This window comes from Hemitrygon akajei, chromosome 18 (assembly GCF_048418815.1).
Source record: "Hemitrygon akajei chromosome 18, sHemAka1.3, whole genome shotgun sequence".
In the NCBI taxonomy this organism is placed as follows: Eukaryota; Metazoa; Chordata; class Chondrichthyes; order Myliobatiformes; family Dasyatidae; genus Hemitrygon; species Hemitrygon akajei.
In genome coordinates this window covers 71,630,306-71,656,274 of record NC_133141.1, presented here as the reverse complement: position 1 = coordinate 71,656,274, position 25,969 = coordinate 71,630,306, and the positions used below count along the sequence as shown (strand labels likewise).

The following is a 25,969-nucleotide window of genomic DNA, read 5'->3' as shown; positions in this document are numbered from 1 at the left end:
GGAAAGAATGTTTCCATGGTGGGGGAGTCCAGGACAAGAGGACACAGCCTCAGGTTATAGGGACGTCCATTTAAAATAGATGTGGAGAAATTTCTTTAGCCAGAGGGTGGTGAATTTGTGGAATTTGTTGCCACGTGCAGCTGTGGAGGCTAGGTTGTTGGGTGTAACTTTTTTTAAATTTAATTTTTATTGAAGGAATGACACAATACAGAATATGTAATACATTACATTTTCCTCCATTTTGCTTTTATATCTTACCCCTAAACAAAACTCCCCTCACCCACCCTCCCTGAACATACCATGGCAGCTAATGTATTTACAATACTACACTTCACAAATACAAGTGCGGACATTTCACAGCCATACCCCCTCACTACTGCAAGACAAAGGCCCACACACATCCACAACATGTCAGATGATCCAGAATACACTCGTATTACAATTCATCAACCACCCTGTGAGGTAAACCATATGCGTGTTAAAAGGGGGGCAACTTCCCAAGTACAATCAAATGCCCTCAACTAGTAGGTAATTCCTTAAGACTCCCAAAATATGACAGGAAAGGTCCCCATTTCGAATAGAACTTTTTTACAGACCCTCTCAGAGTAAATTTAATCTTTTCTAGTTACAGAAAAAACATTACGTCCTCTAACCAAGCAGCAGCAGATGGGGGAGTGGCAGATTTCCAGACCAGCAAGATTCTCCTACGGGCCAAAAGCGATCTAAATGCAATGATATCCGACTGGCTTGCATTTAAACCCAAACCATCATCTGCCACACCAAATACAGCTATAAGTGGGCAAGGTCTCAGTGTCACCCCCAAAGCCTCACTGATAATTTTAAAAGGCCATCAAGCCGAGGACAGACCAAAATGCATGCACTAAACCAGCCGGAGAGAAGGAACACCTGTCACAGCCAGCATCTGTCCCGGGATATATGTCAGCAAGCCTTAAGAGCCTTATATATAAGAGCCTTAAATGTACCCTGTGTAAAACTTTAAATTGTATGAGCCCCAGTCTAGCTCATGATGACGAAGAATGAACCCTATTCAATGCTTTTGCCCAATATTCCTCAGCCAGATCCATACCAAGATCATCCTCTCACTTAGTCTTAGTTTTGTTTAGATCTTGAACTTCCAAAGACATCAGCTGAGAGTATAGTACAGAGATCAGCCCTTTATTATTAAAGCTAAGAGTGAGTTTTTCCCACAACATAACAGGTGGTAGATCAGGAAAAGAGGGAAATTTTTCCTTGACAAAGTGGCGAATCTGCAGGTATTTTTTAAAAAATGATGCGGAAGGCTGTATTTACTGCACAGGTTATCAAAACTATCAAATATATTATCAGTGTACAAATCCTTAATGCACATAAGACCATTCAAACCCCATTGTCTAAAGACTGAATCAAGTGTAGAGGGAACCATAGAACCATTTTTCTGCCTAGTCCCACTAACCTGCACCTGGACCATATCCCTCCAAACCCCTCTCATCCATGTACCTGTCCAAGTTTTTCTTAAATGTTAAAAGTGAGCCTGAATTTACTACTTCATCTGGCAGCTCATTCCACACTCCCACCACTCTCTGTGTGAAGAAGCCCCCCCCCCAATGTTCCCTTTAAACTTTTCCCCCTTCACCCTTAACCCATGTCCTCTGGTTTTTTTCTCCCTTAGTCTCAGTGGAAAAAGCCTGCTTGCATTCACTCTATCTATACCCATCATAATTTTATACACCTCTATCAAATCTCCCCTCATTCTTCTACGCTCCAGGGAATAAAGTCCTAACCTATTCAACCTTTCTCTGTAACTCAGTTTCTCAAGTCCCGGCAACATCCTTGTAAACCTCCTCTGCACTCTTTCAACCTTATTAATATCCTTCCTGTAATTCGGTGACCGAAACTGCACACAATACTCCAAATTCGGCCTCACCAATGCCTTATACAACCTCATCATAACATTCCAACTGTTACACTCAATACTTTGATTTATAAAGGCCAATGTACCAAAAGCTCTCTTTATGACCCTATCTACCTGTGATGCCACTTTTAGGAAATTATATATCTGTACTCCCAGATCCCTCTGTTTTACTGCACTCCTCAGTGTCCTACCATTTACCTTGTATGTTCTACCTTGGTTTGTCCTTCCAAAGTGCAATACCTCACACTTGTCTGCATTAAATTCCATCTGCCATTTTTCAGCCCATTTTTCCAGCTGATCCAAATCCCTTTGCAAGCTTTGAAAACCTTCCTCACTGTCCACTACACCTCCAATCTTTGTATCATCAGCGAATTTGCTGATCCAATTTACCACATTATCACCCAGATCATTGATATAGATGACAAATAGCAATGGACCCAGCACGGATCCCTGTGGCACACCACTAGTCACAGGCCTCCACTCAGAGAAGCAATCCTCCACTACCACTCTCTGGCTTCTCCCATTGAGCCAATGTCTAATCCAGTTTACTACCTCACCATGTATACCTAGCGACTGAATCTTCCTAACTAACCTCCCATTTGGGACCTTGTCAAAGGCCTTACTGAAGTCCATGTAGACAACATCCACTGCCTTCCCTTCATCCACTTGTAACCTCCTCGAAAAACTCTGATAGATTGGTTAAACATAACCTACCACGCACAAAGCCGTGTTGACCCTCCCTAATAAGTCCCTGTCTATCCAAATACTTATAGGTCCTATCTCTTAGTACTCCTTCCAATAATTTTCCTACTACCGACGTCAAACTTACTGGCCTATAATTTCCCGGATTACTTTTAGAACCTTTTTTAAACAATGGAACAACATGAGCTATCCTCCAATCCTTCGGCACCTCACCCGTAGGTACCGACATTTTAAATATTTCTGCCAGGGCCCCTGCAATTTCAACACTAGTCTCCTTCAAGGTCCGAGGGAATACCCTGTCAGGTCCTGGGGATTTATCTACTCTGATTTGCCTCAAGATAACAAGCACCTCCTCCTCTTCAATCTGTATAGATTCCATGACCTCACTACTTGCCTTATTTCCATTGACTCCATGCCAGTTTCCTTCGTAAATACAGACGCAAAGAAACCAATTAAGATCTCCCCCATTTCTTTTGGTTCCATACATAGCCAATCACTCTGATTTTCGAGGACCAATTTTATCCCTTACTATCCTTTTGTTCTTAATATACCTGTAGAAGCTCTTAGGATTATCCTTCACCTTGACTGCCAAAGCTACCTCATGTCTTCTTTTAGCCCTCCTGATTTCTTTCTTAAGTATTTTTTTGCACTTTATATACTCCTCAAGCACCTTATTTGCTCCCTGTTTCCTATACATGTCATACATCTTTCTTCTTTATCAGAGTTCCAATATCCCTGGAGAACCAAGGTTCCTTATTCACTTTGCCTTTAATCCTGACAGGAACATACAAACTCTGCACTCTCAGAATTTCTCCTTTGAAGGCCTCCCACTTACCAATCACATCCTTGCCAGAGAACAACCTGTCCCAATCCCCGATCTAAATTCTCTGCCTCCTCTGGTTCAAGAGTTGGTATTTCCAAATTATCTAAAAACATTCCATATTTGTTATATCTGAGGGAAACTCTGAGGTATACAGAGGGGAATAAAATGCTGCAAAGATGAATGGATTGCTTGTCAAGTTTTGGTGCGTGTCTCTTATCTGGAGAATAAGTCATGATGCAGCTTGACGTTTCAACTGATGAGTCATAAGCCGGCTCACCTTGTCACCATATTCATAATAGAGGCCATGTGTCTTAAGAATTCATTGTTCTGATAGGTTTGTAGATAGAAGATTAAACTTCGCTTGCAAATCAGCCCGGCTTTTATATAATTCCGCAGTGGGTGCCTCAGAATATTGTCTATCCAGGTCCAAAATAGATTGCAATAACACTTGCATTCCCTTCCCATGCTCTTTATTGGCATGTGAAGTATAAGATATTATTTGACCCCTCAAGTAAGCTTTTAAAGTTTCCCAAAGTAAAGAGTATGATATCGACTCAGTTTTGTTAGTCTCAAAGAATGTGTCCAAAATTTCTCATTGGAAAGCAAAAGGGGGTTAAGTCTCCACAGAGGCCGTTCTCTAAAGGAAAACATAGGTCTAGTTTCACGGGCGAGTGATCAGATAACTATAGCAGTGTACTCAATTTGTCTAATCATTGGTATCAAGGAGCTATCTTTAAAGAAGTAGTCTAAGAAAGAGAATTGCCTAACCGATGGATTCAAAAATCTCCAAGGATCCATATAACCATTTTGTTGCATAAACATCGGGAAGGCCTTTGCCATACCAGAAGATGTTTCCCTAGAGCTAGACCTATCAAGCAATGGGTCAATAGCACAATTCAAATCTCCTGAAAAGATTAGCTGGTGTGTATTCAGGTTAGGTATTTATTACAACACCTTATTTGCAAAGTGGATGTCATCCCAATTAGGGGCATAAACATTTACCAAAATGACAGGTATCTGAAAGAGAGATCCAGAGACTATAATAAAGGAACCATTAGGGTCACTGATTACATCAGATGGTGTAAACTGAATTCTTTTGGTGATTAATATTACCACCCCCCTGGACCTGCTCTTAAATATGGAATGAAAAACCTGACTAATCTATGCTTTACGGAGTCGATTATGGTCTTCCACTTTTAAATGAGTCTCTTGTAGAAATAGTATAATTTTAATTGTTTCAGATGAGAGAAAACTTTAGCTCTCTTAACAGGACCATTGAGCCCCTTTACGTTCCAAGAAATAAACCTCTCAGGGTGGCCTCCATCAGCAGCACTCATGTTAACCACATCAAAAGACACACAGGGCCCACAATCCAAAACAGTGCGAGGGCACAAGCTGCACACAATAACGCACAATGAAAAGAAAGTCTGTCCAAATCGTAACTCACAAAAGAATAAGCTGCCATGGTAATCCCCCAGAACACTTCCCCCACCCCTTTACACAAACAAGAAAAAACAATTAACCCTCGAGACCTAGATCTACCTCCCCAACTAAGGATGATCGCATACAAAAAACTTCCAAAGCGTTCCCCATACAACCAAAATTTTCATTCTAATCTACGGTGGCTCCCCTCCTTAAAATCTGTACAATCGTTTTTTCTACCTTTAATGTATATAGGCTAAAGATAACACAGGTCAAGCAAAGCATTAAAAACAAAAAAAACTAGGAAACTAAACACCAGAGATGCAAATCCCAAATATTCATATTTTGCTGGTTGAAAGTTTTTGTTAATCAGATTCCGCAGCATAGCAGTTCGACCCGATAGCATTCCTCAAATTAAACTGGAAAAAATGAACAAAGAAGTGAATTGCGAAAATTAAGTTTGCTTCAGCGGGAGGCCCCTTCAATGCTGCTTGAATAACCTAAAAAAATGTCATCGCTCTTCTCATTATTCTTCTCTCCGGTGTGAATTTTAAAACTCTTTGACCGCCTGTGGTGTATCAAAATAATGCTTTTTACCTTCATGGATGACCCGGAGCCGGGCAGGATACAAGTGGTCGAACCTGACCCCTCTCTTGTAAAGCAGGGATTTCACCTCCTTGAACACTGCTTGTTTTCTCCCCAGCTCCGCACTAAAATCTTCATGAAAAAACACGCAATGTCCGCGGAAATACAGTTCCTGCTTCCGTCTATTGACGATGCATTGCTTATCTTGAAAGAAGTGAAAGAGAACCAGGAACATTCTTGGTCTCGTTTGCTTGGCTTCGGGGCGCCAGATAGTTTAGGCCCGACTCGGTGAGCGCGCAAAAACATGAGCGGCCTTGGGAAGAGATTTGTCCCCAGCACTTCGTCAAAAAACTCGGTCATAAATTTAATAGGGTCCAAACTTTCCAAATTTTCAGGAATGCCGAGCACTCTCAAATTGGATCTCCGCGACCGATTTTCGAGTTCATCTGGCTTCCTCTTCAGAAATGCGTTGTCGCTCTGCAGTGCTGCACTGGCGGCTTCGGCACTCGCCAGTTGATCACTGTAATCATTCAGGCCATCTTCAACCTCACGAATGGGTTCGTCGTGTGACTCGTAATAGGACGTAATTTGTTCCATGGCAGCATTCACTGGTGACAAGGCATCTTCAAGCTCTCTTTTCAGGGCAGAATGCGCCGCTTGCGTCATGTCAGTAAGAAGTACTAAACGAAGCCTCTCCAGGTCATCGGGTAGCGCAGGTCCAGCAACGTGCAACAGCGCCATTACCGTAACATCAGCTTTCTTGCTCGAGGCTTCGCTATCTTTTTCCCCAGTTTAACTTCGAAGGTGCATTTTATTTGCCAGCTCAGTGTCCAGCAACGTCCCAGGTTGTTCACAATGTTAAATATTCAGTAATCTTGAGCATACGGCAAAGATAAACAGGTAGATTTTCAATAAAAATCGGGAGCCACACTCACATGCACCTAACTCACTCCATGCTCCTCGTTGGGTGTATCTAAGACAGCAATTGATAGGTTCTTGATTGGGCATAGCATCAAAGGTTATGGGGAGAAGACCGGGGAGTGGGGGGAAATGAGGATTAGCCATGATTGGATGGCGGAGCAGACTTGATGGGTCAAATTACCTTATTCTGCTCCTATGTCTTATGGTTTACGTTTTGGGCCGTGATCCAGAATGTCTTTTGTTTATCCCCACCATAAATGCTGCTGATTGGCTGAGTTCCTCTAGCATTTTGTGATTTTTGTTATTCCTAAATCTTTTATCTTGGACACTTTTCTTCCTGTATCCACCGTCAACCTTTTCTTTGAACATTGAATTTACGATAAATTCTTCAGACTGTTTTCCTTTTTCCCTTTCCTTCCGGTTCATCCACCCTCACCCACCGAATCCTCTCCCACATCTGGTACATTTGCCTTTCACCTCCACTTAATTTGTTCCCACTCTTATCTTCTGTGCTTATCGGATTCCAGCATGTGCAACAACCTTTGTTACCAGGCCTTCCTCCTCAGGGGAGTTGCAAATACGATATCATCTTGGTTGTATAATTAGAATTGGACTCCATTTTACATCTGGTGCATGACCATCTCGAATATTTTAGGTGAGGACTTCATGCAAGTCAGTTTGGTAAATTATTCTGACTTGTTTCTGATTCAGACTACCCTGAGGAGGCCAACCAGCAACCCTTTTGCTTCTAATGTATTTAGAAAAGGTTCCAGGAATTTCCTTAACCCTGTTTGCAGAGGCCATTTCACTTCCTCTTCTCATCCTTTTTGCTTCTTTCTGATGAGTCCAGATGAAGGTTCACAGCCCAAGTCATGGGTTGTTTATTCATTTCCATAGATACTGATTGAAAGGGGATAATTACACTCTATTTCACTTCCCCCTTCATTGAAATGTTTCCACAACTTATGGACTCACAAGGACTCTTCACCTCATGTTCTTGATATTTATTATTATTTCTTTCTGTATTTGCACAGTTTGTCTTCTGCACACTGGTTGAACGCCCAAGTCAGTGATTTTATGGATCTATTGAGTGTGCCCACAAAAAAATTAATCTCAGGATTGCAGAGTTACAAGAAAAAGTTTGTGAACCCTTTGCAATTACCTGATTTTTTGCACTGGTTACTTATAAAATGTGGTCTGATCTTCATCCAAGTCACAATAGTAGACAAACACAACCTGCCTAAACTAATAAAACACAAACAATTGTACTTCTCATCAATACTGCATAGACCATTTAAACAATCACAGTCCAGGTTCAAAGAGTATGTGACTCTCTGGGGGTAATGCCTTCTACAAAAGCTATTTGGAGTCAGGTGTTCCAATCAATGAGATGAGATTGGAGGTATGGGTTGTAGAGGTGCCCTATGGTACCTACTCTTCTCAAGAAAGATCTATTTATGTGCACCATGCCTCGATCAAAACAACTTTCAGGGGGCCTTGGAAGAAGAAATGTAGAGATGCATTGGAGGATGCAGCAAGATAATGATCCGAAACACAAGAATAAATCAACAACAGAATGATTTAAAAAGAAGAAAATTTGTGTTTTGGAATGGCCAATTCACAGTTCAGACCTTAACCCAATTGAGATGCTGTGGCATGACTTGAAGAGGGCTGTTCATACAAAGTATCCCAGAAATATTGATGAACTGAAACAGTTTTGTATGGAGGAGTGTTCTGAAATTCCTCCTCGCCATTGTGCAAGCCTGATCAGCAGCTACAGGAAATGTTTGGTAGAGGTTATTGCCATTAAAGGAGGTTTAATCAGTTATTAAATACAAGTGTTCACATACTTTTTCCAGCCTGGACTGTGAATGATCAAACAACGTGTTCAATAAAGACAAGAAAAGTGCAATGGTTTGTGTGTTATTGGTTTAGGCAGATTGTGTTTGTCTATTATTGTGATTGTGGTTTTTTTCCTGTATTTCATGGCTATCTGGAGAAGACAGATAACAGAGTTGTACATTCATACTTTGACAATAAAATAAACCTTTGAACCCTCAATGCAAACATTTCTTCAGAACCGTCAGTGATTCATTAGTGCAGTGACTGAGGTTGACTCCTGCTTTCTGAATGTGCAGCTAAAATCTGTCGTTAGCAACCACTGCAAAGAGAAATCAGTGACAAAACAATGTTAACAGGTTTAAAAGTAACCATATTAACCCCTTCCTAGCGCGCTTCCCAAATGTGTTGTCATCTCTCATTCCTGCACTCATCTGTGTTGGAGACATTGTCATTGGGAAGGGGAGCACTTGACCAATAGACATAGGAGCAGAATTAGGCCATTCGGCTCATGAAGTATGCTCCGCCATTCCATCATGGCTGACTGATTATCCTCCTCAATCCCATAACCTTTGTTCCCGTAACCTTTCACGCCTTTACTAATCAAGAATCTGTTCATCTCTTCTTTGAACATATCTGATGATTTGGCCTCCACGGCCATCTATGCTGATGAATTCTGCAGATTCACTATCCAGTGGCTAAAGAAGTTCGTCCATCTCTGTTCTAAAGGGGCGTCCTTGTATTCTGAGCTGTGCCCTCTGGTCCTAGACTCCTCTACTATACGAAACATCCTCTCCACATCCACTCTATCTTGTCTTTCAATGTTTCAAAGGTACATTTAATGTCAGAGAAAAGTATACAATATATAAAAAAATATAAAAAGTATAAAAAAATCCACACTCACCACCAAGTTACTCAGGCTTGCAGTACCCCCCCCCCCCCCAAGGACTACTCGTTCACCCAGTATTCAGCATACCACAGGCTCTCTCCCTCTAATAAGGGGAAAAGAGATGTCTCTGTTTCACAGCAAGAGGGGAGGCATAACAAACAATTCACTGATTTACGATGTCAGAAGTCTGTTGCGTTGCTTTTTCCGAGCTCTGTGCCCAAAGAACTCGGGTCTCTGGGCACACAGCCAGCTCACTGCTTTCGATCTTCTGTCTCCCATGAGACACCGGATTCCTGCATAGTCACCAGCCTTCGTTCTGCCCGTCTCCAGAACCACGAGATCCCAGAACTCCGAAGGTGAGCTAATCTCCTAGACCACATCCTTGGCATATTGAATAACGGCCAGTCGTGAAACCCTGAGAGCGGAGCGGGTCCCGTTCCCGCAAGAAACTGAAGTCAGCGTGTAACTCCAGGTCAGGGTCTTCAAAAGAATCCTGAGAGGGAAGAGCTGTTTCCGAAGATGCAAACAAAGGAGTCGCCGTTAGGTGCCATTTCCCCCCCCCTCGTTCTTCTAAACCCCAGTGTGTATAGGCCCAGAGTGATTAAGTGCTCCTCGTATGTTAACCCTTTCATTCCTAGGATAATTCTCGTGAACCCCTTTGGACTCTGTCCAATACCAGCACATCCTTCCTTAGATTAGAGCCCCAAAACTGCTCTCAATACTCCAAGTGCAGTCTGACCAGTGCCCTAAAAAGCCTCAGCATTCAATCCTACTTTTATATTCTCTTGTTGTCCTGTTGAAATGAATGCTAACATTGCATTTCCCTTCCTTAGCAATACATGATTACACCCATGTTTGTATCAAGGAGCAGTGCAGCCTAAAAAGTGGCTGGTAAATCTTCTGAACCTTCCCTGTGCAAATAGTTCTTCACAACTGCAGATTCGCCATTCTCTGAGGGAAAATACTGCCTTATAACTCAAAGTCTAAGTAAATTTTTTTATCAAAGTATGAATATGTCACCATGTACATCCTGAGATTCATTTTCTTGCAGGCATTCACAGTAAAACAAAGAAACACAACAGAATCAATAAAAAAGCACGCAATGTGCAAATGCAAAGAAAACAAATAATAAGTAAATAATACTGAGGACATTGCAGAGACCTTGAAAATGAGTCTGTAGGGTGAGTTCAGTGGTGAGGTGAGTGAAGTTTTCCATGCTGGTTCAGGAGCCCGATGGTTGAGGGGGGGTAGTAACTGTTCCTGAACCTGGTGGTGTGGGTCCTGAGGCTCCTGTACCTCCTTCCTGATGGTTGAGGGGCAATAACTGTTCCTGAACCTGGTGGTGTGGAGCCTGAGGCTCCTGTACCTCCATCCTGATGGTTGAGGGGTAATAACTGTTCCTGAACCTGGTGGTGTGGGTCCTGAGGCTCCTGTACCTCCTTCCTGATGGTTGAGGGGTAATACCTGTTCCTGAACCCGGTCATATGGGCCCTGAGGCTCCTGTACCTCCTTCCCCAGTGAGAAGAGAGTATGGTCTGGACGGTGGGGTTCCTTGATGATGGATGCTGCTTTCCTGCTACAACGCTCCTAGTAGATGTGCTTAACGGTGGTGAGGGCTTTGCCTGTGATGGATCACTTCAAGAGCATTTGTCCATTATACAGCTCTACGAACTAAATAAAAGTGTAGAAGGGATAAGCAGAGCGACTGTTGTCGGGAGTAGGCCAGTGGCAAGGGTAGAAGTGACTGGCTTTGACTCAAAAAGAGGCATCAGTTCAGGTAAAGTGTCTGTTTTTTATTTTCCTTCTCTTACTGTACCATTTAAATAGCTGCGGTGTGCTCTTTGTGCTGGATGTTGGAGAACTCGGAGAACCAGGGTGCCCTGGGGAACTACACCTGTGTGAAGTGCATCCGGCTGCAGCTCCTTGAAGACCGTGTTAGGGATCGGGAGCAGCAACTGGATAACCTTCAGCTTGTATGGGAGAACGAGGATATAATTGATCAAAGTTACAGGGAGGTAGTCACCCCGAAGTTGCAGGAGGCGAGTAGCTGGGTCAGGAGAAATGGAAATAGGCAGTTAAAGCAGAGCACCCCTGTGGCCATTCCCCTCAAAAACAAGTATATCACTTTGGATACTTTTGTGGGGGCTGACCTCCCGGGAAAATGCCACGGTGGCTGGGTTACAGGTACTGAGCATGGATCCGTGGTGCAGAATGAAAAGAGAGAAGAAGGGGGCGGTAGTGATAGGGGACTCGAAAGTGAGGGGAACAGACGGGAGATTCTGTGGACATGAACGGATGGTACGTTGCCTCCCAGGCGCCAGGGTCAGTGATGTCTCAGATCGTGCCCACAACATTTTGCAGAGAGAGGGGGAGCAGCCAGATGTCTTGGTACAGATTGGTACCAACGACATGGGAAGGAAAAGCAATGAGGTCCTGAAGAGAGAATTTAGAGAGCTAGGTAGAAAGCTGAGAAGCAGGATCTCCCGGGTAGTAATTTCTGGATTGCTGCCTGTGCCACGTGTCAGTGAGGGTAGAAACAGGACGATTTGGCTGATAAATGCGTGGCTGAGAAGCTGGTGCAGGGGACAGGGCTTCAGGTTCTTGGATAATTGGGATCTCTTCTGGGGAGGTATGACCCGTTCAAAAGTGACAGGTTGCACTGAACCAGAGGGGGACCAACATTCTCACAGGCAGGTTTGTTAGAGCTGTTGGGGACAGTTTAAACTAACTTGGCAGAGGGGTGGGAACTGGAGTGAAGAGACTCAGGAAAGGACCGATGGTTTTAAAAAAAAAAGGTAAAGATAGCATGCAGTCAGATTGTCAGGAAGGGCAGGCAGGTGATGGAACTTAGATGCAGCCGACAGGCTGAGTATCAAATCATTAGGGATGCAGAGTCAGTAAGGATAGCAAATATGGTACTTAAGGTGTTGTATTTAAATACATGTAGTATAACCATATAACAATTACAGCACGGAAACAGGCCATCTCAGCCCTTCTAGTCCATGCCAAACGCTTACTCTCACCTAGTCCCACTGACCTGCACTCAGCCCATAACCCTCCATTCCTTTCCTGTCCATATACCTATCCAATTTTTTTCTAAATGACAAAATCGAACCTGCCTCTACCACTTCTACTGGAAGCTCGTTCCACACAGCTACCACTCTCTGAGTAAAGAAGTTCCCCCTCGTATTACCCCTAAACTTTTGCCCCTTAACTCTCAACTCATGTCCTCTTGTTTGAATCTCCCCTACACTCTATGGAAAAAGCCTATCCACGTCAACTCTATCCCCCTCATAATTTTAAATACCTCTATCAAGTCCCCGCTCAACCTTCTACGGTCCAAAGAATAAAGACATAACTTGTTCAACCTTTCTCTGTAACTTAGGTGCTGAAACCCAGGTAACATTCTAGTAAATTTTCTCTGTATTCTCTCTATTTTGTTGACATCTTTCCTATAATTCGGTGACCAGAACTGTACACAATACTCCAAATCTGGCCTTGTACAATTTTAACATTACATCCCAACTCCTATACTCAATGCCCTGATTTATAAAGTCCAGCGTACCAAAAGCTTTCGTCACCACCCTATCCACATGAGATTCCACCTTCAGGGAGCTATGCACCATTATTCCTAGATCACTCTGTTCTACTGCATTCCTCAATGCCCTACCATTTACCACGTATGTCCTATTTTGATTAGTCCTACCAAAATGTAGCACCTCACACTTATCAGCATTAAACTCCATCTGCCATCTTTCAGCCCACTCTTCTAACTGGCCTAAATCTCTCTGCAAGCTTTGAAAACCTACTTCATTATCCACAACACCACCTACCTTAGTATCATCTGCATACTGACTAATCCAATTTGCCACCCCATCATCCAGATCATTAATGTATATGACAAACAACATTAGACCCAGTACAGATCCCTGAGGCACACCACTAGTCACCGGCCTCCAACCTGACAAACAGTTATCCACCACTACTCTCTGGCTTCTCCCATCCAGCCACTGTTGAATCCATTTTACTACTTCAATATTAATTCCTCACGATTGAACCTTCCTAACTAACCTTCCGTGTGGAACCTTGTCAAAGGCCTTACTGGAGTCCATATAGACAACATCCACTGCTTTACCCTCGTCAACTTTCCTAGTAACCCCTTCAAAAAATTCAATAAAATTCGTCAAACATGACCTTCCACGCACAAATCCATGTTGACTGTTCCTAACCAGACCCTGTCTATCCAGATAATTATATATACCATCTCTAAGAATACTTTCCATTAATTTACTCACCACTGACGTCAAACTTACAGGCCGATAATTGCTAGGTTTACTCTTAGAACCCTTTTTAAACAATGGAACCACATGAGCAATACGCCAATCCTCCGGCACCATCCCCGTTTCTAATGACACTTGAAACATTTCTGTCAGAGCCCCTGCTATTTCTACACTAACTTCCCTCAAGGTCCTAGGGAATATCCTGTCAGGACCCAGAGATCCCCACGCATCATCATAGTTTCCATAACTACCCTACTTGTTTCCCTTACCTTACACAATTCAATATCCTTCTCCTTAGTGAATACCGAAGAGAAGACATTGTTCAAAATCTCCCCCATCTCTTTTGGCTCCACACATAGCTGTCCACTCCGATTCTCTAAGGGACCAATTGTATCCCTCACTATCCTTTTGCTATTAATATAACTGTAGAAACCCTTTGGATTTATTTTCACCTCACTTGCCAAAGCAACCTCATCTTCTTTTAGCTTTTCTAATTTCTTTCTTAAGATTCTTTTTACATTCTTTATATTCCTCGAGCACCTCATTTACTCCATGCTGCCTATATTTATTGTAGATCTCTCTCTTTTTCCGAATCAAGTTTCCAATATCCCTTGAAAACCATGGCTCTCTCAAACTTTCAACCTTTCCTTTCAACCTGACAGGAACATAAAGATTCTGTACCCACAAAAATTTACCTTTAAATGACCTCCATTTCTCTATAACATCCTTCCCATAAATCAAATTGTCCCAATCCACTCTTCTAATTCCTTTCGCATCTCCTCAAAGTTAGCCTTTCTCCAATCAAAAATCTCAACCCTGGGTCCAGTCCTATCCTTCTCCATAATTATATTGAAACTAATGGCATTGTGATCATTGGACCCAAAGTGCTCCCCAACACATACCTCCATCACCTGACCTATCTCATTCCCTAACAGGAGATCCAACACTGCCCCTTCTCTAGTTGGTACCTCTATGTATTGCTGCAAAAAACTATCCTGCACACATTTTACAAACTCCAAACCATCCAGTCCTTTTGTGGATGATCTTGTTGCAATATTACAGATTGCCAGGTATAACAGGTATGTTGTGGCTGAATCACAGCTGAAGGATGGTTGCAGTTGGGAGCTGAATGTCCAAGGTTACACATTATATCAGAGGGATAGGGAGGTAGGCAGAGGGGGTGGTATGGCTCTGCTGGTTAAAAAAAAAAATGGCAGTAGAAAGATACGACTTAGGATCGGAAGATGTTGAATCCTTGTGAGTTGAGTTAAGAAACTGGAAGGGTAAAAGGATGTTGATGGCAGTTATATGCAGGCCTCCCAACAGTGGCTGGGAGGTGGACCACAGGTTACAACAGGAAATAGAAAAGGCGTGTCAAAAGGGCAATGTTATGGCCCTATCTAGTCCTTTCAACATTCCACAGGCTTCAGTGAGATCCCCACGCGTTCTTCTAAATTCTAGAGAGTACGGGTCCAAAGCTGCTAAACGCTTCTCATATGTTAACCCTGTAATTCCCGGAATCATTCTCGTGAACCTCCTCTGGACTCTCTTCAATGACAGCACATCCTTTCTGAGATATGGGGCTTTGACAACACGCAACACATGAGGCTGCTTACCAAGTTATCAATTGCAAACGTTACTCCACTCTTTAAGAAAGGAGGAAGGCAGCAGAAAGGAAATTACAGACCAGTTAGCCTGACCTCAGTGGTTGGGAAGATGTTGGAGTCAACTGTTAAGGATGAGGTGATGGAGTACTTGGTGACACAGGACAAGATAGTACAAAGTCAGCATGGTTTCCTTCAGGCCACACAGGCTGCTTATTAAGTTAAGAGCCCGCAGGATTACAGGAAGGTTACTAACATGGTTAGAGCGTTAATTGATTGATAGGAGGCAGCGAGTAGGAATAAAAGGATCCTTGTCTGTTTGGCTGCTAGTGACCAGTGGCATTTGGCAGGGGTCGGTGTTGGGACCACCTTTCTAATGCTGTATATCACTGATTTAGATGATGGAATAGTTGGCTTTGCTGCCAAGTTTGCAGGTGATATGAAGATTGGTGGAGGGGCAGGTAGTGTTGAGGAAACAGGTAGGATGCAGAAAGACTTAGACAGATTAGGAGAATGGGCAAGGAAGTGGCAAATGAAATACAATGTTGGAAATGCATTTGATAGTAGAAATAAACGTGCGGACTATTTTCTAAACGGGGAGAAAATCCAGGAATCTGAGATGCAGAAGGACTTGGGAGCCCTTGTGCAGAACACCCTGAAACTTAACTTGCAGGTTGAGTCGGTGGTGAAAAAGGCAAATACCATGTTAGCATTCATTTCAAGAGGTCTAGAATACAAGAGCAGGGATGTGATGCTGAGGCTTTACAAAGCCCTGGTGAGGCCTCACCTGGCGTATTGTGAACAGTTTTGGGCTCCTTATCTTAGAAGTGCTGATATTGGAGAGGGTCCAGAGGAGGTTCACAAGAATTATTCCAGGAATGAAAGGGTTAACATACGAGGACCGTTTGATGGCCCTGGGTCTGTACTCACTGGAATTCAGAAGGATGAGAGGTGATCTCACTGAAACCTTTTGAATGTTGAAAGGCCTAGGCAGAGTAGATGTGGAAAGGATGTTTCCCATGGTGAGAGTCTAGGACAAGAGGGCACAGCCTCAGGATGGAGGGGCACCCTTTCAAAAACAGAGATGCGGAGAAATTTCTTTAGCCAAAGGGTGGTGAAATAGTGGAATTTGTCGCCACGTGCAGCTGTAGAGGCCAGGTTTTTGGGTGTATTTAAGGCAGAGATTGATAGGTTCTTCATTGGACACGGCATCAAAGATTACGGGGAGAAGGCTGGGAACTGGGTTTGAGGAGGAGATAGAGAAAAGGATCAGCCATGATTGAATGGCGGAGCAGACTCGATGGGCCAGATGGCCTAGTTCTGCTCCCATGTCTTATAGTCTTATTGAGCATTGGAGAAAGTCCAGTAGAGGTTCACAAGAATGATGCCAGGAATGAAAGTGTTCACATGTCTGTTTGATGGCTCTGGGCTTGTACTCACTGTTTAGGAGAATGAGGGGGACACCTCATTGAAACCTATTGAATAGCCTAGATAGAGTGCATTTGGGAGATGTTTCCTGTAGTGGAGGAGTCTAGGACCAGGGGGCACAGCTTCAGAATAGAAGACCTCCATTTAGAACAGAGATGAATATCTTTAGCTAGAGGGTGGTGAAACTGTAGAATTCATTGCCAAAGATGGCTGTGGAAGCCAAGTCATTGGGAATATTTGAAGCAGAGGTTGATAGATTTGTCATTAGGGCATCAAAGGTTACACAAAGAAGACAGAAGAATGCGATTGAGGGGAATAATAAATCAGCCATAACAGAATGGTGGAGTAGACTGGATAGGCAGAATGACCTAATTCTACTCCCCTGTCTTACAGTGTCTATAAAATGGTACCTGGGGGAAGCAACAGAGTCCGGTCCTGTGGCTCAGAAGGGTAGGGAAAGGAAGAGGATGGCAGCAGTGATAGTGGACTCTAGTTAGGGGGTCAGACAGGCGATTCGGTGGACGCAGGAAAGAAGCACAGATGCCATGGTCTGGATGTTTCTGATCGCGTCCACAATATCCTGAAGTGGGAAGGAGAACAGCCAGAGGTCGTGGTACATATTGGTACCAACGACATAAGCAGGAAAAGGGAGGAGGTCCTGAAAGCAGACTACAGGGAGTTAGGAAGGAAGTTGAGAAACAGGACCACAAAAATAGTCATCTCGGGATTATTGCCTGAGCCACGTGACAGTGAATATAGGAAGACAGTGAGGTGGAGGATAAATGAGTGGCTGAGGGTTTGGAGCAGGGGACAGGGATTCAGATTTCTGGATCATTGGGACCTCTTTTGGGGCAGGTGTGACCTGTACAAAAAGGACGGGTTGCACTTGAATCCCAGGGGGACCAATATCCTGGCGGGGAGGTTTGCTAAGGCTATTGGGGAGAGTTTAAACTAGAATTGCTGGAGGGTGGGAACCAAACTGAAGAAACAGAGGAAGAGGCGGTTGGCTCACAAACAGAGAAAGCTTGGAGACGGTGCGAGAGGGAGGTTAGGCAGGTGTTAGAGAAGGGATGTGCTCAGACCGAAGACTTGAGATGTGTCTATTTTAATGTGAGGAGTGTTATGAATAAAGTGGGTGAGCTTAGAGCGTGGATCAGTACTTGGAGATATGATGTTGTGGTCATTACAGAGACTTGGATGGCTCAGAGGCATGAATGGTTACTTCGAGTGCCGGGTTTTAGATGTTTCAGAAAGGACCGGGAGGGAGGCAAAAGAGGTGGGGCTGTGGCACTGTTGATCAGAGATAGTGTCACGGCTGCAGAAAAGGAGGAGGCATGGAGGGATTGTCTATTGAGTCTCTTTGGGTGGAGGTTAGGAACAGGAAGGGGTCAATAACTCCACTGGGTGTTTTTTATAGACCACCCAATAGTAACAGGGACATCGAGGAGCAGATAGGGAGACAGGTTCTGGAAAGGTGTAATAATAACTAGGTTGTTGTGGTGGGAGAGTTTAATTTCACAAATATTGATTGGCATGTCCCTAGAGCGAGGGGTTTAGATGGGGTGGAATTTGTTAGGTGCGTTCAGGAAGGTTTCTTGACACAATATGTAGATAGGCCTACAAGAGGAGAGGCTAGACTTGATCTGATATTGGGAAATGAACCTGGTCATGTGTCAGATCTCTTAGTGGGAGAGTATTTTGGAGATAGTGATCACAATTCTATCTCCTTTACCATAGCATTGGAGAGGGATAGGAACGGACAAGTTAGGAAAGTGTTTGATTGAAGTAAGGGGAAAAATGAGGCTATCAGGCAGGAACTTGGAAGCATAAATTGAGGACAGATGTTCTCAGGGAAATGTACGGAAGAGATGCGGCAAATGTTCAGGGGATATTTGTGTGGGGTTCTGCATAGATACATTCCATTGAGACAGGGAAAGGATGGTAGGGTACAGGAATCGTGGTGTACAAAGGCTATTGTAAATCTAGTCAAGAAGAAAAGAAGAGCTTACGAAAGGTTAAAAAAACTAGGTAATTAAAGAGATCTAGAAGATTATAAGGATATCAGGAAGGAACTTAAGAAAGAAATTAGGAGAGCCAGAAGGGGCCATGAGAAGGCCTTGGCAGACAAGATTAAGGAGAACCCCAAGACATTCTACAAGTATGTGAAGAGCAAGAGGATAAGATGTGAGAGAATAGGACCAATCAAGTGTGACAGTGGGGAAGTGTGTATGGAGATAGCAGAGGTACTTAATGAATACTTTGCTTCAGTATTCACTATGGAAAAGGATCTTGGTGATTGTAGGGATGACTTACAGCGGACTGAGAAGCTTGAGCATGTAGATATTAAGGAAGAGGATGTGCTGGAGCTTTTGGAAAGCATCAAGTTGGATAAGTCGCCGGGACCGGATGAGATGTACCCCGGTCTACTGTGGGAGGTGAGGGAGGAGATTGCTGAGCCTCTGGTGATGATCTTTGCATCATCAATGGGGACGTGAGAGGTTCCGGAGGATTGGAGGGTTGCGGATGTTGCTCCCTTATTCAAGAAAGGGAGTAGAGATGGCACAGGAAATTATAGACCAGTGAATCTTACCTCAGTGGTTGGTAAGTTGATGGAGAAGATCCTGAGAGGCAGGATTTATGAACATTTGGAGAGGCATAATATGATTAGGAATAGTCAGCATGGCTTTGTCAAAGGCAGATCATGCCTTACAAGCCTGATTGAATTTTTTGAGGATGTAACTAAACACATTGATGAAGGTAGAGCTGTAGATGTAGTGTATATGGGTTTCAGCAAAGCATTTGACAAGGTATAAGCAAGGCTTATTGAGAAAGTAAGGAGGCATGGGATCCAAGGGGACATTGCTTTGTGGATCCAGAACTGGCTTGCCCACAGAAGGCAAAGAGTGGTTGTAGATGGGTCATATTCTGCATGGTAGTCGGTGACCTGGAGATTGGTGTGCCTCAGGGATCTGTTCTGGGACCCCTACTCTTTGTGATTTTTATAAATGACCTGGATGAAGAAGTGGAGGATGGGTTAGTAAACTTGCTGATGACACAAAGGTTGGAGGTGTTGTGGATAGTGTGGAGGGCTGTCAGAGGTTACAGCAGGACATTGATAGGATGCAAAACTGGGCTGAGAAGTGGCAGGTGGTGTTTAACCCAGATAAGTGCGAGGTGGTTCATTTTGGTAGGTCAAATATGGCAGAATATAGTATTAATGGTAAGACTCTTGGCAGTGTGGAGGAGCAGAGGGATCTTGGGGTCCGAGTCCATAGGACACTCAAAGCTGCTACGCAGTTGACTCTGTGGTTAAGAAGGCAGACGGTGCATTGGCTTTCATCAATCGTGGGATTGAGTTTAAGAGCCGAGAAGTAATGTTGCAGCTGTACAGGACCCTGGTCAGACCCCACTTGGAGTACTGTGCTCAGTTCTGGTCGTCTCACTACAGGAAGGATGTGGAAACCATAGAAATGGCTAACACGAGAGGGCACAGTTTTAAGGTGCTTGGAAGTTGTCATAGAGGAGATGTCGGGGTAAGTTTTTTACTCAGAGAGTGGTGAGTGTGTGGAATGGGCTGCCAGCAACGGTGGTGGAGGTGGATTCGATAGGGTCTTTTAAGAGACTCCTGGACAGGTACATGGAGCTTAGAAAAATAGAGGGCTATGGGTAATCCTTGGTAATTTCTAAGGTAAGGACATGTTCAACACAGCTTTGTGGGCTGAAGGGCCTGTATTGTGCTGTAGGTTTTCTATGTTGCTATATTGGGGGGGGTGAATACCTATGCAATCAGTTATTTTGTGTTTTAAATTTGTAATTTAGATCACTTTGTAGAGATCTGTTTTCACTATGACTTGAAAGAGTCTTTCCTGATCAGTGTAAAATAAAGCCAAATTAAATTCACTGTGATTCAATATTGTAAAATAATAAAACATGAAAACTTCTGGGGGGGGGGAGGGGGAGGGGTGAATACTTTATGTAGGCACTGTATGGTGTTTGGTCTGATGGTCATAGATGCTGCCTGACCTGCTGAATTCCTCCAGCATTTTGTTTGTGTGTTGCTCAAGACTTTACTGAATCTCTTGTGTATCAATTTAATTAAATACCTTTTGAAAGCTCATTTATACCATATCAACTTCATTTCCCTCTTTACAATTCATTACTTCATCAAAATTGACTCCATTTATTATAATTAAAGTACTCTAATTCTAAGTAAACTCATCTCCAAACAATTCAACCTGGGACTAAACACCTCTCTTTGCAACTGAGGTACAGGAGCCTCAGGTCCCACACCACCAGGTTCAGGAACAGTTATTACCCCTCAACCATCAGGAAGGAGGTACAGGAGCCTCAGGACCCACACCACCAGGTTCAGGAACAGTTATTACCCCTCAACCATCAGGAAGGAGGTACAGGAGCCTCAGGACCCACACCACCAGGTTCAGGAACAGTTATTACCCCTCAACCATCAGGAAGGAGGTACAGGAGCCTCAGGTCCCACACCACCAGGTTCAGGAACAGTTATTACCCCTCAACCATCAGGAAGGAGGTACAGGAGCCTCAGGTCCCACACCACCAGGTTCAGGAACAGTTATTACCCCTCAACCATCAGGAAGGAGGTACAGGAGCCTCAGGTCCCACACCACCAGGTTCAGGAACAGTTATTACCCCTCAACCATCAGGAAGGAGGTACAGGAGCCTCAGGACCCACACCACCAGGTTCAGGAACAGTTATTACCCCTCAACCATCAGGAAGGAGGTACAGGAGCCTCAAGACCCACACCACCAGGTTCAGGAACAGTTATTACCCCTAAACCATCTGGAAGGAGGTACAGGAGCCTCAGGTCCCACACCACCAGGTTCAGGAACAGTTATTACCCCTCAACCATCAGGAAGGAGGTACAGGAGCCTCAGGATCCACACCACCAGGTTCAGGAACAGTTATTACCCCTCAACCATCAGGAAGGAGGTACAGGAGCCTCAGGACCCACACCACCAGGTTCAGGAACAGTTATTACCCCTCAACCATCAGGAAGGAGGTACAGGAGCCTCAGGTCCCACACCACCAGGTTCAGGAACAGATATTACCCCTCAACCATCAGGAAGGAGGTACAGGAGCCTCAGGTCCCACACCACCAGGTTCAGGAACAGTTATTACCCCTCAACCATCAGGAAGGAGGTACAGGAGCCTCAGGTCCCACACCACCAGGTTCAGGAACAGTTATTACCCCTCAACCATCAGGAAGGAGGTACAGGAGCCTCAGGATCCACACCACCAGGTTCAGGAACAGTTATTACCCCTCAACCATCAGGAAGGAGGTACAGGAGCCTCAGGACCCACACCACCAGGTTCAGGAACAGTTATTACCCCTCAACCATCAGGAAGGAGGTACAGGAGCCTCAGGTCCCACACCACCAGGTTCAGGAACAGATATTACCCCTCAACCATCAGGAAGGAGGTACAGGAGCCTCAGGTCCCACACCACCAGGTTCAGGAACAGTTATTACCCCTCAACCATCAGGAAGGAGGTACAGGAGCCTCAGGATCCACACCACCAGGTTCAGGAACAGTTATTACCCCTCAACCATCAGGAAGGAGGTACAGGAGCCTCAGGACCCACACCACCAGGTTCAGGAACAGTTATTACCCCTCAACCATCAGGAAGGAGGTACAGGAGCCTCAGGTCCCACACCACCAGGTTCAGGAACAGTTATTACCCTCAACCATCAGGAAGGAGGTACAGGAGCCTCAGGACCCACACCACCAGGTTCAGGAACAGATATTACCCCTCAACCATCAGGAAGGTGGTACAGGAGCCTCAGGACCCACACCACCAGGTTCAGGAACAGTTATTACCCTCAACCATCAGGAAGGTGGTACAGGAGCCTCAGGACCCACACCACCAGGTTCAGGAACAGTTATTACCCTCAACCATCAGGAAGGAGGTACAGGAGCCTCAGGACCCACACCACCAGGTTCAGGAACAGATATTACCCCTCAACCATCAGGAAGGAGGTACAGGAGCCTCAGGACCCACACCACCAGGTTCAGGAACAGATATTACCCCTGAAACACCAGGTTTCTGAACCAATGTAGATAACTTTACTCACCTCAACTCTGAACTGATTCCACAACCTACAGATTCACTTTCAGGGACTCTATAATTCATGTTCTTAGTATTATTATTTTGTTAATATAGAGACACAGTACAGTAACAGGCTCTTCTGGCCCAATAAGCCCACGCTGCCCAATTACATCCGTGTGATCAATTAACCTACTAACCAGTACGCTCTTGGACTGCTGGAGAAAACGCATGCGATCGTGGGGAGAACGTCGAAACTCCTTACAGACACAGGCAGTAATTGAACTGAGGCAGTCACTAACGCTGTAATAGCGTTGCGTTTATCGCTACACTACTGCTCTGCCCCAAATAAAGTATTGTTTATTTATTATTAAGTCTCACACCGCCAGGTTCAGGAACAGCTGCTACCCTACAGCCATCAGGCTCCTGAACCAACGTGAACAACTTCACTCACCTCAACCCTGAACTGATTCTACAATCTACAGACTCACTTTCAAGGACTGGACAACTCATATTCTCAGTATTATTTATTATTTGCGCAGTTTGTCTTTTGCACATTGGTTGTTTGTCAGTCTTTGTAGATTTTCATTAATTCTATTGTATTTCTCTGTTTTACTCTGAATCTCAGGGTTGTATATGGTGACATAAAGGTACTTTGACCTTTGCCCCACAAGATGGCCTCGTCAGTCCTTACCGCCTTGTGCTCTCGTGACTGTTCAAAGTGTGTATTTGTTGATAATGGTGGTCATTTGGAATTCTCACTGTAAAATACTGACCATATTCTTCTGCCTCTTGTAGGATCCCTTTGGAGAGAGGCGAGGTCATTTTGATTACCAGACCTTACTGAGTCGGCTGCAGGTCATTAGACAGCGGTTGAAAAAGAAAAACGAAGAGGACACAGTGGAAGCCGAGTCTGACAGCAGCTCTTCAGGAAATGAGCAAGACAGTCAAGGTGCCTCCCATCCCTAGAAAACAAACTCTGGGACAGGCCCCACCTACGATGGTGAGGACCCAAAGGAGGTTGTGGGCTGAAGCCGCCGTCCAGGAGTGAGACTGAACACGTGGTTTTGTAAATAGACCAAAGATCTGGGATCTTTGTGGGCAGCCTGTTTTACTCAGCTTTCGCTTTGTAATGATAGCAAGAGGAAAGAAGGGTAGAATTGCCTTGGTAAGAATCATATAATTATAATTTTTTAAAAAGTTTTTTGCTCTCCAATCCGTACTCCCTAATGGCAGGGCACTGCTTTTATTGTGGAGTGTTGCTCTATAATACCTACATCACCCATCAAGGGTGCCAGTCCTTCTCAGTATAACCGCCTGTTTGAGATGGTATGGGCATTTTGTGTTTTTATATACTGGCATTTACATGCAGACAGGTCTGTGGTGACTTCCTCTGGGGTGTGATTGTTCCGTATACTTACAGGGGTTTTATGGACCAATGCCACTAAGCAAGGGCTCTGTGGAACCCAGGTTGGGAACCCCTGCCTTAGGCTGATGTGAGGAGAGATCTGCAAAAAAGAAAAATCTTTAAATCATGAAATTATCCATTCATTCTCAATATACAAAGTTAATTCACTCCATTTAAAGAAAATTGCCTTTGCACACACTCACGGATTGATCCATGGGGTGTTAAGGCCCTTTGATCTCACAACTACTGTACAGTTAAATACTTATTAAATACAAAATGAATAATACAAAATCAGAAAAGTACAGCACAGAAACAGGCCCTTCGGCCCATCCAGTATGTGCTGAACCATTTAACCTACCTAGTCCCTTTGACCTGCACCGGGACCACAGCCCTCTATCCCCCCTCCCATCCATCCAAACCTCACTTAAATGTTGCAATTGAAATGGCATCCACACTCGCGCTGCCAGCTCATTTCACGCTCACCACTTTCTGGATGAAGAAGTTTCCCCACGTGTGTAATGGAATTTCCACTTACATGCATCGATGTTAGCGACACAGTGCTCTAGTGGTTAGTGCAATGCTGTTACAGCTCGCGACGTCAGAGTTCGGAGTTCACTTCCGGCATCCTCTGTAAGAAAGTTTGTACCTTCTTCCTGTCTGCCTGTGGGTTTCCACTGGGTGCTCAGATTTCCTCCCACAGTGCAAAGACGTACTAGTGAGTAGGTTAATTGGGCCTGTGATTAGGCTGGTGTTGGATCAGAGGGTTGCTGGGTGATGTGGCTCAGTGGTCACGGACATGCACATACACAGTAACAGTACCTCAAATAAAGTAACAAATAAGGTGCATTTACGACACAAGTCAAAAAGTGAACAGTATAACGCTGCTGGTGCGATGAGACCTGGGTGGTGGTAGGGAGTTCAGAAGTCTTATGGCCTGGGGGGGAGAAGCTGTTTCCCATCCTGACCGTTCCTGTCCTAAATACCTAGTACCTGACAGTAGAGGGTCAAAAAGATTGTTGAACAGATGGGAGGGATCATTGACATACACAGCGATCCTGAATATACTTTTCAACGTATTGAGACTGGCAACTGTAAGTATTAAAAATGATGAATTGATCATAGCCTAACTTCAAATCTCATACCTAGTATTGTTGATCAACTCTAGACACCTGCAGATTGTCTTTTGGAATAACTTGCTCGGTAATCAGTTACCCATTACAACTGTGGGGGTTGGAGTTCAGAGTTCAATTCCGGAGTCCTCTGTAAGGAAGTTTGTACGTCCTCCCTGTGTGTGTGTGTGTGTGTGTGTGTGTATGTGTGTGTGTGTGTGTATGTGTGTGTGTGTGTGTGTGTGTGTGTGTGTGTGTGTGTGTGTGTGTGTGAGTGTGTGTGTGTCTGTGTGTGTGTGTGTATGTGTGTGTGTGTGTGTGTGTGTGTGAGTGTGTGTGTGTCTGTGTGTGTGTGTGTGTGTGTGTGTGTGTCTGTGTGTGTGTGTGTGTGTGTGTTTGGGGGGGTGGGGGGGGGTCTCCTCCGGGTGCACAGTCCAAAGACGTATCAATTGGTCATTGTAAATTGTCCTGTGATTAGGCTGGGTGGCACGGCTCAGTGACTCGCAAGGGCCAGTTCCACACTGCATCTCTAAATAAATAAATAGAAGGTTTTGTGAAGTGTGAGTTGGCAAATTAAATGGAATCCAGTAAAAGCCCTACTATGTAATGTGGGATAACAATCAGTTTGAAATATTCTACCTGATTTGTCTGTTTCGTTATGTATTTATGAGGCAGGTGATAGCTGTCTAGTTCTCTGGATCATATTTGAAGATTGCGTGTTTGTGACAAAGTCCTGAAGCACGGTATCTCAAATATTCAGTGAGCCAGCTCCCTGGAACGGAGCTGTACAGATCAGACAATGCAAAATATTAGAAATACTCAGCCAGTTAGGCAGCATTTGTGAAGAAAGAAACTGGGTTACTAGTTCTGTTCTTGCACAGCAAAACTTTTCCCTGCAGGCCAAAGGTAGCCAAGTTCTGATTCATTAGTGTCCATTGGGTTAGCGCATTCCTGTCTCCTTGACTTG

General features: G+C 44.3%; 1 protein-coding gene across 1 annotated transcript in view; it reads left to right on the top strand.

Moving 5' to 3' along the window:
- The window catches only part of ube2z (ubiquitin-conjugating enzyme E2Z), an 82,741-nt gene extending 57,362 nt beyond the window's left edge, over nt 1–25,379 (top strand). The window contains exon 7 of the mRNA XM_073071804.1: nt 23,284–25,379. Within this exon, the coding sequence (XP_072927905.1) occupies nt 23,284–23,454 (171 nt within the window). The 3' untranslated portion in view covers nt 23,455–25,379. The remainder of the gene's footprint in view (nt 1–23,283) is intronic.
- The last annotated feature ends 590 nt before the right edge of the window (nt 25,380–25,969 follow it).